General features: G+C 33.0%; 1 protein-coding gene across 5 annotated transcripts in view; it reads right to left on the bottom strand.

The window, feature by feature from the left end:
• Positions 1–13201, bottom strand: part of BRINP3 (BMP/retinoic acid inducible neural specific 3) — a 263548-nt gene that overhangs the window by 91962 nt on the left and 158385 nt on the right. For all 5 annotated transcript variants that reach the window (XM_033099868.1, XM_033099866.1, XM_033099870.1 and 2 more), the window contains 2 exons: positions 10458–10563; positions 3053–3289 (listed from right to left, as the gene is read on the bottom strand). In XM_033099868.1, coding sequence (XP_032955759.1) covers positions 3053–3289; positions 10458–10563 — 343 coding nt within the window. The remainder of the gene's footprint in view (positions 1–3052; positions 3290–10457; positions 10564–13201) is intronic.

The following is a 13201-nucleotide window of genomic DNA, read 5'->3' as shown; positions in this document are numbered from 1 at the left end:
TATATGTTGTAAATCAGGGGTTTTATGTCCATCATTTATCAAAATGAACTGCAGAAGTTTGAGAAAATGTTTTCATCCTCAAGAGGTCACCCTCTTCATATTTTATAGACACTGTATAAGGAGTTGTTTTTTTTTAGAATCAACTCCTGAGGTGAGGATTTGAGCTACTAATATCATCAGTGTCGGGTTATAATTTCACAGGACTCAGTCTACCTCTGATTCTCTCCTGTTCTTCTGGGGCGGCGTTCAGATGCTCATGGTGTGACATCAGCGACTTCAGGTCCTCACCCTGCAAAGATTCCATTCTACCACCACTCACAGGTTTTCAGTGTATCTCTTTAGTCATCTGCCACAGGTAAATTCAAAAGCAGCAAATGTCTTAAAGAGGAGATGGGTTCTGCATTTAAATCCCCATTAAGCCTCCAATTTTCTCAATTCAGTCTACCTTGACTGAAAAAATTTTTTTCTTTCCCTCTATCCAGGAATAGCAACATTTTCTAGGCACTAATCCTAGATCCTCAGCTTCTAACTCTGCCTTAAATTGATAAATGTGCCCCGGGGGAACAAACACAGTTGTAAAAACTCAAGTGTCAATTCATCATTCTCTCTAGGGTTTTCTAGTCTTGCCTATTTTATTTCAAGCCCCTCCCTCTAGAGTTTTTATTTCTTAGGCACCTAAAAGTCTATAGTAAGCTTCACTCTGTTTTCAAAGACTTAGCTTCTAGCATTATCTAAAATTCAGCAAGTATCTTGTGGTAAACCGATCATTTTTAGGTCCACTGGGTCTAGAAATTTGTCACTCCAGTCTCGACAACCTCTAAAAATTTGCTGTTTTTTCTTTCTCCCTTCAGCCACTCTTTTCCTGGGAAACTGCAGGTTCCTCAGCTTCTGGACTAAACTAAGAATTGGCAAATATTTACAGAATGAAATCAATCAATGAAAAAATAAATAGAGAGAAGGAAGGAAGGAAGGAAGGAAGGAAGGAAGGAAGGAAGGAAGGAAGGAAGAAAGGAAGGAAGGAAGGAAAGAAGGAAGGAAGGAAGCTGTGAATTTCCAGCTTACTTCTCTTTCAGGAATTCTAGTCCATTTAGGATTTAGTTTCTATGCTTTTATTATCTATTATGTGTTTAAAAATATAATTAAAAAAAATTCACCTTTCTAGGTACTATCAATGGAAGTGTTAGCCTACTTCAATATACTACATCTACCAGGAAGGAAAATTTGCTCATTTGGTGAAAAAAAAAAATAATAATAATTATATATATTATATATTACATATATATATTATATATATATACACACACACACATATATATATATATATATATATATATATATATATAATAGATATATATATCCTTTCAAAACAAAATAAAAGGAGTAGCATCCTCTGTAAGTTCTTTAAATATTGGGAGGAGGGGAGTTCAGACCATTCCTTGGTCTAACCTATCATAACTTATTCATTTAAAAATTTTTAACCCTAGCGAGACTACCATGTATTTTAATTTATCTAACAGGCTGCATTCCATAATTATTATTATATTTTATAAATATTGTTTATTAAAGTTTATTGGGGTGACAATAGTAAAATTACATAGGTTTCAAGTGTACAATTCGTAATACATCATCTATGTATCACACTGTGTGCTCACCACCTAGAGTCAGTTCTTCCATCACCATATATTTGATCCCGTTTACCCTCATCTCTGTAACTATTTTAAAACATCAGATGGTTTTATATGCATAGAACATGTTAGATGTGTATTACATGAATTTGAGTATTCTGTTGGGAAAACTGAGAGAAAAATTTGAGATTGCAAATTCCTTAGGTTTTCTAGCAATGTCAAGGGACAAGGATCTCTGATTCTGGACAGTTTTTTCCTGTTTACATAAATATAATTATTTTTTTATTCCTATATCGAGAGAATTATTATTAAAATTGAGGAGGTTTAGTTATTATGCACTATTTTTTTATCAAAATATATCTTAAGAAATGCTAAATCTATTAACTCTTCCCACATCAATTCACTTACCCTTTTATGCTATAATTTGGTGGTTCTACTCCACCAAAGGGTGATGCTTTGTGAACCATCAATTATGTTGTCTCCTTACCTGAAGTTAGCTGTGAGTTTGTCATATATGGCCTTTATTATGTTGAGATACATTGCTTGTATGCCTAATTTGTTTGTCTTTATCATGAATAGATGTTGAATTTTGTTGTCACTTTTTTAAGTGTGTTTGGTTAAATGAATCACCAGAATGATAACATTCAAGCATATAAATCTGAACTATTGGCAGTTAAAACCTCTTTTTCCCATTTGAAAGTAAGTCATGTCCAACACTTTTGACTAAATCCTACTTAATTATACTCACCACAATCTGGTATTTTTCTTATTTTTTATCATGAATTATTACATATATTCTTATCAATATTTTAATTTTACGTTGAGGCATCCTTAATCTTTCCTTGAAGTTCAATGTTTTATGAAATGATGGTTATCACAGGTTACGTATTATGGAAAACACTCATGAACATTCAGAAATAGCAAACATCAAAACCCAGAAACACTGTCAAATCAAACTCGATCTAAGTTTGATCAAAAAATAAGTAGTAAGTGAAGGTATGCATTCGTGAGATTCGTGTTAACGTAAAGAAGATACAGAACATCTGCTTTCTGAATTTTGCTTCATGAGTAAACTGAGGGACCACTAGAAAAGTCCAGAGAGGTGTCAGACGTAACATGTGATAAGTTCTTGTATTCAGAAGGCACCAACTGTCTTTGTTAAGTGACAAATATATGAAGTCAAGAGAAAACTAGGTTGTACTGCCCTTAAGACATAGCAATACACAAACACCATACATGCTTTCAAATATTGAATAACCAGTAATAAAAGCAATAACACGTATCTATTTGAAAGAATAAAAAAAAATTACATAAAATCCCTTCCAAGTATGTAATAGTTTCTCTGAAAGGGCAAAATGGTCTTTTCAATATAGTAATTTGGGGGGCAAATGTTTCAAAGTGCTGTTATATTAAAATATGTGTCTTACCTGATTCCTCAAAATCACTGTTGTAGGCTTTCCAGGTTTCGGTTATTCGAAGGAGATTCTCTTCCATGGCTTGGATGTCCATGGAGGGGCAGTTACACTCTGGAAATCTGGGGCCACACTGACACCAGCAGTCATTGTCCTTGCAGATAAATTCTCCCTCTGAATTGCAAGCAATGTAGCTCAAAGCTGCTTGAACAAAACGCTCCTGAAGATAGTCTGGAAGGAGCACTTGCAGCCCTTCAAAACAAACAAAGCAAATAGGTTTATATTGACAAGAAAAACAAAGCTAATACATATTTACATTTATTAGGTTGGTGCCAAAGTAACTGCTATTTAAAAGGTTAACAAGAATTGAAAAACACCGCTATTACTTTTGCACCAACCTAAAAAGTCACAAATTAAGTATATCGAGTTATGAATTGATGCGTATTTAAAACTATCATTGGAAAATTATGTAAGCGTACAAAATTGCAAATATTTGTAATTCTTTCAGCATGTGCTGACTCCATGCACTATTCAAAAATCCCAGAAATTATAGACATATTTAATCCCTCAGACTATCAGATTTTGTTTTTTAACTTATTCAATTGGCTCTTTGACTTATTTGATCAGAATATTTGGTTATTTTTACATAATGTAGATAGAGTCTGTCTATCTTCGAAAGAGATGCATGCATTCAGGTGACCCCACTTGACTGCAAACAGTTTTCAATACGTTCATTTTGCTTTTAGACTATCATCCCACATCTACATAAATAACCTAATTCAACGAGTTGTGGCATTGGTACAAGAGTGAAGGAAGGTTGCTGGTAAAGTTTATGTGATGCCATTGACAACATATAACTAATTCTGACTACAGAAAAGCAAGTGGACTGATTTACTTGTTCCACAGTTTACTTCCTTGCCATGTAGTAAGCCCTAGTGATACAGTCAGTTCATTACTTTTCTACGTGCAAGTCTAGTAAAGTTGCTCACTGTTAAGAAAATATGAACAATGAAAATAAGGCTATATTATTAATATTTGGGGATCTCTACTAGATTTATATTTATTATAATATTTCAAGAATAATATAGTTTCAATTTCAATGTTTCTTGCTACACAGGAAAATTTAATATAACGAGCAAAATAATCAGTAGGTGAAAATAAGTATGAGAGTAAGGGAAAATTCGGACAAAACATAATTGCTATTTAATAAAAGACTAAATTTTTACACCTTTTGTATGTTTTCTTTCTAGCAAAAAATCATTTTTTGACCTTAGAACATTACCTATGAGATAATTTTAAAAACCATAAATTAGAATTTAGGAAGAAAATCTACTTTCAAAATATCTTGACAATTACATCTGTCTGTTTCAGATTAACTCTCCCATATTTTGGTCAGGAAAAGTACTCTTCGAACTTACATAGTTATTATTCATTTTTATTTCACCTCAAACAAATAAAATCTATTGAATGTCTCCTATTTGGAAGAGATCTGTTAAATTTAAATATGAAGATGTCAGGGACATGTCTTTGCCCTAAAGGTACTTGCAATATAATTAGGAAAAATAAAAGAAGTAACTATATAATAAGTTTATACAACAGTACTTAATAACTACTAGAATTGGAATGCATATAGTTAACTAGGTATAATTAATTGAGTAAGCAATTATATTAGGTTCATAAAATTAATGAAACTTTTCATGAAAAGAATGGAACATTATTTGACATATGGATAGTTTTCAAAATTAAGAGATAGGTCTTTTGTGGCAAACGATCATACACTAATAACACACACAAATTATACATATATTTAAAATAGCAAGTAATAGGTAGTATTCTTTCAATGCACATGGACTATAAGAATGCAATGAGTGAGTTGCTTAGAAAAATTAATTTAGAATATTGTTTATTGGGGTTTCTATATCAGAGTGAAATGTGTGGAATTATTTAAATTGTGTGTAAAAGATACTTAAAGATGCAGGATACTCTGGAAGGTACTTATTTGGAAGTAGAAGATATAAAGAAAGAGGTTAATTCATACAGAAGACTAAACATATGTAAACTAAAAAAAAGTGATGGAAAGGCAATTTAGGTGATAAGAAAAATGAGAATCTAACAAACTTATTTGATATAAGGCAGGTGAGATATGTCAAATGCCTTAGAAGAGTAAATGATAAAGCAAGAAATACTGTTAATTTAGTAGTCTTATAGGTCACCTAATTACTGTATGCCTCAGAAATATCTAACAATTTCATCTGAAAACACCCCTATTCCATGTTAAAAACAAGCAAGTCAGAGTCTCTGATAACGAGACTCAGCAATCAGCATATACTTATTGAAACATCTGAGGAAAGTATAAATGCGTGGACCAGATGTATAGAAGCCACTGATCTCTCTCAACCTTAATTTTACCAAAAAAAGTCAAAGAATTTACATAACGTTAAAAATGTCATAAGCCAAGTAATCACATTGTAACTTTCAATCTGTAGAGATAAGAGCGCTTTTGCAGAAAGAGAGAAGGCTGGAGAAGTAATTTGGCAAGGAATGATTAGTGGCAAAAAACGATGAGTGCAGTTTTCGACATACAAGCATTTCTGCTATAATTATCTTTATCTATCAAACTAGCTATCCATCTATCACTAAAAGAAGGAAAGTGGCATTCTGTAAAACCACACTAAAAATAACAAAGATTTTTGGGGGAAGATGTCTGAGGACAGACCACACAAAACTTTGTAATTTAAGAACGAGACCACAAACAGAGAGAGCCAAAAGGGTGCCAAAAAAATGTATACACATTTTAAGAAAGGAAAAAAACTGTATTAAATTTGTAATACTCAATATATACTGATAAATAAAGATGAATACAAATCATGTGTATACATTTTTTTTTGGCACCCCCGGTATTTAAACAATAATGAATACCCTTCCAAGATCACTTGGAGTACCTTGGCAGACAATTGAAGAGTGATTAGAGGCTGTATTAAGGATTTATTTTTAATGTACAGAAACAATAGAGGAAGCATACTGTAGAGTCGGTCTCCTTGGTATGGAAACGCTTAAGGCAGCTGTATTCTCAGCGCAGGAGGCTACTGTGTGAGGCCGTGTAAGAGCTACAAGCTGGAACCAGAGTGAAATGTGGAGGAATCTAGTACTTGAGGACTAGATTGTTTTGGTTTTTTGGTTTTTTTTTTTTTTTGAGCCAACCTTCTCAGTGGCAACAAATCAAGAATCTGGAGAAAATATTAGAAATAATCGGTTTGAAAGGATCTGAATGGCAATACTAGTGAGGATTTCTGGTTTAACCTGCAAGGAAAGAACCCTGAGGAGTGAGCCAAACTTTGGGCAGAGCTTGTGTCTTAAGAGTTTTGCCCAGTTAGCAAAGCAAATATTGAAGTTTTGAACCAGTCATGATAAAGATACTAAATTCTTCACGACTTGTAATCCAGAAGGGCTGTATACCCAAGAAGTAAGTAAAACAACAACTAGGCTTCATTCGCCAGGGCTAAATCATACTTCCAAATGGCTCGGTTAAAAATGTATTGGACACAAAAGTAAATCTCTGTAGAAAGAAAATGTCATCATGAATTTGAAATAATTTGTACAAATTTGCATGTAAAGCATCAGAATTCAATAAAAAATATAATGAGCATAAAAAATACCAAGGGAAGCTATAGAGTCTATCAAACACAAACTATAAATTAATTTCAATGACCTGCTAAAAAATTTAATGACAAAGCAGACAATTTCGACAGAAATCTGGAAATTATAAGTAATAAATAGAAATATTACAAATAAAAATATATAAATTAGAGTAAACATGTCATTGGTGGATTTAATAGCATACTAGGCACAGGTGAAGAGATAATTCGCAAACTGGAATATGTCAGAAAAAAATATTGAGCACAGAATAAAAAGGCAAAGGGTATAAAATACCAAAGATAGTATAAGAGATGTATAGGTCATGACCAAAAGCTCCAAAAATACACTTAACTGGAACCACAGAATGATAAGACAAAGGAAAGAAGCGATATTTGGTGAATCACTACATGAGGTTTTATGAAATTTATGAGACATCAAGAAAGTAGTAACTTGTATGTAGTAAGACAAGCAACTATTTGAACAGCTGACTTGTACTCCTCACTGCTTCTTCCCTCATGTTGTTAATTAGCTTATGTGTGTTTTACTAGAAATCCAATTTAATATATACATATAGCTTTAATATAAATTATTTCCCTATGTTTCATTTTTATATTTAATAAAATTTATTTAAATGTATTAATAGATAAAATAGTTTTATGAGGCAACATCATTAGGTTTTTATTATAAACAAAAAATATTGCACAGTGATCCATCATTTCAAAATACATTACATTTTTTTATGTTATGATAACCAAGTCCTGTGTCAATTTTGATAAAATAAACATTAAGGACCAACTTATCTAAAAAAGTATTTGTAACTCAGTCGTATAGATCATTCACTTTCCTGATTTCTAGAAATTTTACCAAACATTTATCATGAAGACTTCATAAATGACTTTTAATTACTCTTGTTAACCTTTGACTCAGAGGAACCTTGTTTGATGTGGTAAATTCATAAGGGGTTAAAAAATTGGAACAGTATTAATTTCAAGTAATTGAAAGTAATTCTTATGAATTACTTTTTTGTCGTATATATTAAATATACTTTCATCAATAATTTGGAGTTGTAGATACAGCTTTCAATTTTTGAAAAATGTCTGCTTTGTAACATAATTAGCAAAGCCAGATTTCAAGATCAAACAAGCAGGTAAATCCAGCTTTCTCACTTCCAGAAAATATTTAATTTCACTTCTTTTCCATCAAAATTAATCTGTTATGTGCAGCCCTTTGACACCTCATCTCTGAATGTTAATTCTTATATAGACAGTTAAGTAAAGTTTTGTTCTAAATTTATTGACTAATGCTGTTACCTTTAGTAATTCATATTGATACTTTCTTTGCTCTGATAAAATTCTACTTCAGGAGCAATTCATTTTCTCCTACAAGAGAAAGCTCTTGGAAGAAGAAGATCAATACTGAAAAACTGTCTTAATTCCAGACTTCTGATGGCAAGACATCTGAAGTAAAAAGACTCCTAAGGGGCCAAACACTGATTCTAATACTTCACCTTGTGCTTAAAATCAAAACAACACACACAGACACACACACACACACACACACACACACACACACACACACACACAATATGTATATATGCATGTATGTATCTATCTACCTGTATATCATCTATATGGATGTATATGTATCCATCCAACTAACTATCTAACTAACTAACTATTAAAGACACAAAGACCTATGGTGGTACCTCAATAAAAGATTTTTTAGAGATACTAGTTTTTCCAAATACCACATAGAGTAATCCACTATTTTTTATATCCTTGAAAGGAATTTATTTACGATAACATTGATTCAGAATCAGTGAATGCTTTGTATTCTTTTTTAAAGTGGACAAGGAAATGGCTACTGTTAAAGGTGAGGTTGAAAATGTGAATCAACACGATACTCAACATTATCAGTATATACAGATAAAATTTAAGAAAGAGTACATGGGAGATTGATGGTCTTGATAGTGATTTCCTATCAAGATTACGTTTGGAAAAGGCTTTTGTACAAGTAATGTTGCAACAGACAATTGGACATATAAGCCTGACGAATAGAAAAAAGTGAAAGATATGTAGAAATTACTCACATAAATTGAAAAGAGTAGAACTATATTTAGACATAAGGGAAGTGTTGCTTCATTTATTCCTTGTGTCAAATTTTTTTTTTGAAGACAGATAAAAAGCTGAAGTTTTGTGTTTATAATATTCTGAAAACTGAACACAACAGTGATTCACAAACAGTAAAATCAATAAATTGTGTTCAATACATTTTAACAAATCAATTGCAATAAGTATATGTGATATAAACATTATTTGCCCTTTTCAATGAAAGTTATTATTCTGATAAAAAAACATACATTTAAAAAGGAGTAAGCAGTAAAGAATTACAAGTACTATTAGTAGACTATATTTCTATTTAGAGAAAATATTTCATTAACTTTAAATCTAAAACTGATAATGATCTGTTAGATAGTATTTAAAGTTCATAATTTTAAAGTACTTTCTTTGCAATTTTTATACAATTCAAAATGAATGTCATTCATTATTTTGGATAAATTTAAATAAACCAAAGCTGTTTCATTTTTCAAGGTTGAAAAGTTGAGAACAAATGGCAGAATTTCTAAAATTTTTCGTCATTTTTATGTAAAACTGAATATTGTAAACACAGCTCTAACTTATGCAATTAAAAAAGGCAGACTAGAAAAGAACAGCTCAAAATCATTTCTTTGATCAGTCATCACAAACACTTTCCTGAACTTATTCAAACTAGTACATGTTTCAACGTGGTAGGCATAACCTTTTCCTGCCTGTATGAATGAGTAATATGCATACAGATAATCATTTTGGAGACAATACATACTTATAAAAAGTTATTTTTAAAAAATTCTCTATTAAATTATCTCAAAATATAGTAATAGAAAAAGATGGTAAGTTTTCACCATTATCAGGTAATGTACCTTTATAGTGAAAATAGTATAAATATCAAAATTTTGTTAGTATAATCTCAAGTACATTTCTATTTGTCAGAAGACAAATGCAGCCTTAACAGTCGTATTCGGTTATATTTAAAATGTCAACAGTTCATGCTACACTTTGCATAAATATGTCCACAACTTTTACCAAAATCTACCACGAAAAAGTCAAATCTCAGGCAGACACATGAAAAAACAGCTACTTATTGACACGATGATTAGTGCATGGAAGTAAAATATTATCATGATAAATTTAATTGCTAGAAATTACATAATTTAAGAAGTAAATTGACTTTCGTGTTCCCGTGGCAATCTTGTGGTTACTGACTGTGCTTTCTAATCCCCTCACCTTCCCCCGTATCCCCACTCCCTCCTCCCATCTAGCAACCCGCAGTTTTTCCTCTATGTTTCTGAGACTGTATCTTATTAGTTCATTCATTTATACTTTTCTTTAGATTACACATATAAGTGAGATCATATGGTATTTGTCTTTCTCCGTCTGGCTTATTCCACTTAACATAATGTTCTCTAGGTCCATCCATATTGTTTTGTACACCTGAAACTAAAAAAAAAAAAAAAAAAAAAAAAAAGTACATGGAATTTGGACATTTTCTTCATCTGATCTAGAATGTGTATATCAGCTAAAAATTAGGAAATTTAGCCTTTTATGAGAATTTTCACAGCCTAGTGCCACACATGTGGCTTAGAAACAAACAAACTAAAAGCAGAAAGAGGAGGAGGAGAAAGTAATCACAGCTGGATAGCTGTCATCCAGGCTCATAGACAATTAATGAAAATTTACCTACATACCTTGCAACTGAATCTTATTCTCAGGACTCTGAACCAGAACAGAACTGACAGAATCTAGGTTGTCATAGTTACTGCAGCCAAGAGGACCTGTTCGTGTTTCTGTTACCTGGCAAAAAAAAAAAAAAGAAAAAAAAAAAGGAAAACATAGCAACTTTATTACATAAATCAGACTTTACCATGTTCTTTCAGTTCAGTGTAGTTGTCCGACACTGATAATACACGTTTGACAGGAAACATCACTGAAAAGTCTGGGATCCAATACACAGCAATACTACACACACTAAAGCACAGAGGAGAAACATAACTCCCTTTGTCTTTAATTCCATTTTCTTCCCTGGGCCAGGCATAAATCTTCGAGGAAAATAATGGGAGCCCTCTTTGGTCAAAAGCATCACTCCCATAAGGTGACTGACTCTGTCGGAGACAGATGAGGGCATGCTCCTTTAAGTAGAGAGCAAGTTTTGACTCATATGAGAATTGTGTTTTTCGTTTGTTTGTTTATCATTCCTCAACAAATCAGAACCATCTACCAAGCTGCTGTCTAAAAACTGATTTTATTCTTCTACTTAAAAAAAACATTACCAATGTCCCCTCTTTTATGGTGGCACTAAAGTCTAAACTCTTCTGCAGGGCTCCCGTCTGCCCCACTGCTCCCCAAGAGGCAGGTTAGCTTGCTGTCCAGCTGCACACTCTTAATTCTAATTCTTTCGCACTCAACATCCTCCTCCTACATCTCCCCTTCGCCCTTTGACAAACTGATTTCATTGACCCTCAAGCCTGAGCCCATGGCCAAACACCCACAGGAAGCAGTCCTTAATGATGTCCACGTGTGGTGTTTTACCACTTCTGTACCATTATGGTTTGCACTGCACAGCCTTAGCACTTCATTATGGAATCACATATCTGTAGACTGATTTTTCCATGGCTTCCTAGAGAAGAATAGTATCAGGAGATGAGGAGACGTTTAATCAATTATGTGAGGCTGGAAATTTATATCAAGGACTTTTTTTTTTTTAAACCAAGCATATTTTAAGCAGGGGAATTTTGCAATAATCTTTGTGTTTTATAAAGACATTCTCTTCCCAATGTTGAATATTTGCAAAACATCATTCAGATCATTTCACTCCACCGTTCACAACCCCACAATGGCCTCCCATGCCGCTAAGGGTAAAAGCCAGGAGCCCTTTCTTTCTAGGACTAAAAAAACATCATGTTATCCAGCTCCTGTTACCTCTCCGGACTCACCTCCCCTCTCTCTTCCTCATAGACTCCGCCCACCACACGGCCTCTGTGCTGTTCTGCAAACACGCTAGTCATCCTCTTGTTTCAGAATTTTTGGCTCGCCGGCCCTGTACCTGGAGAGGTCTTCCTCAATACATTTCTCAGCTCACACCTTCACTTTCTTCAAGTTTTTGTTCGAATGTCACTCTCTTAGGACTACCTGGACTAACCTATTTTAAATGAACACACCTTCCCACACTTCCTTCTTTCAACTGTTACTATTTCCTTTTCTCCTTTACCTTGTTCTGTTTTTCTACAGTACATATCATCTTCTACATGCTGAATAATTTACTCACTTATCACAATTACTGTTGACACTTCTCCTTAGAATGCCAGCCCCACAGTGCGTGGAGACATTTGATCACTGAAGTAGCCACGACACATATTAGGTTCTTGTGTAAACCCATGGGTGTTGATTAAGAGAAAGAGAAGAGGGCAGTGTGACAGGAAAACCAAACCAAGGAAGACATTAAGGCCATTATTGAGATGACGAAGGGCTGAAATAAGCAGCTGCATAAGATTTATTTTAAGAAAATGGACTATAAAAACAATTATAACTGGCGAGTTTATGAAACACTGAAAATGTACACTATGGAGGGAAGGAAAGGCAACTGAGATTTCTAGCATAAGTAATAACAACAAGATATGGAGCAAAGCGACAGCAACTTGAGCCACAGTAATTTTTCCAAAGTAAATACAGAGTATGATTATATGCTTGCTATTAAAAAGCAAAGGAACAAGAATAACTCTAGTGTGAACTTACTGAAACTATTCACAGCCCGCTCTCAATCAAGGTTGTAAGATCATGATACTTCTTCTGGTATCAGTGCTGATGCTAACCTTTTTCTTTGTGAACAGAGAAAGGGTATCTGGATTGAAATCATCCTAAATCAAACATACCCTTGAACCAGACAAGACACAAATTATGTCCAAGGTCACATCAATATGAATAGATCATGATATAGTAAAAATAATCTACAAGAATAAACCAAAAATTTTGCTACAGGAAAAAAAGTAGGCAGCTGAGTTACGTAAAATAGAAAAGAATAAAACAACAGTAACAACAATAAAAACAGGAAGTCTTCCAACCTCTGGTATAGAAGACAATCAGGAACCTATGAAAAGAGTATGATTATATGAAAACATATTTACTCATGTGGAGAGAAAATGTATATGTACTATGTAAAATTATGCACACGCATACATTACATACAGCTCTGTGAAACAGCTTTTGCTCTAGGCTTTTTTCAAAATAAAACAAAACATTAGTTCACCATTTTCACTGAACCAATGATTGTTTATCAGCAATTTAAAAAATGTATAATTGTATGAATAGTATATCTCTTATTGTAAATCTGTAAATACACATGTTTTAAAAACTTGCAATGTTCCTAGAAACTTCATCTGAAATCAAGAGGAGGAAATCTTTTTACCTTTTAAATTCCAAACAAACAGACAAAAAA

This window comes from Rhinolophus ferrumequinum, chromosome 27, assembly GCF_004115265.2.
Source record: "Rhinolophus ferrumequinum isolate MPI-CBG mRhiFer1 chromosome 27, mRhiFer1_v1.p, whole genome shotgun sequence".
In the NCBI taxonomy this organism is placed as follows: domain Eukaryota; kingdom Metazoa; phylum Chordata; class Mammalia; order Chiroptera; family Rhinolophidae; genus Rhinolophus; species Rhinolophus ferrumequinum.
Note: the sequence above shows the minus strand (reverse complement) of the source record. Positions and strands in the feature narration are given on the sequence as shown.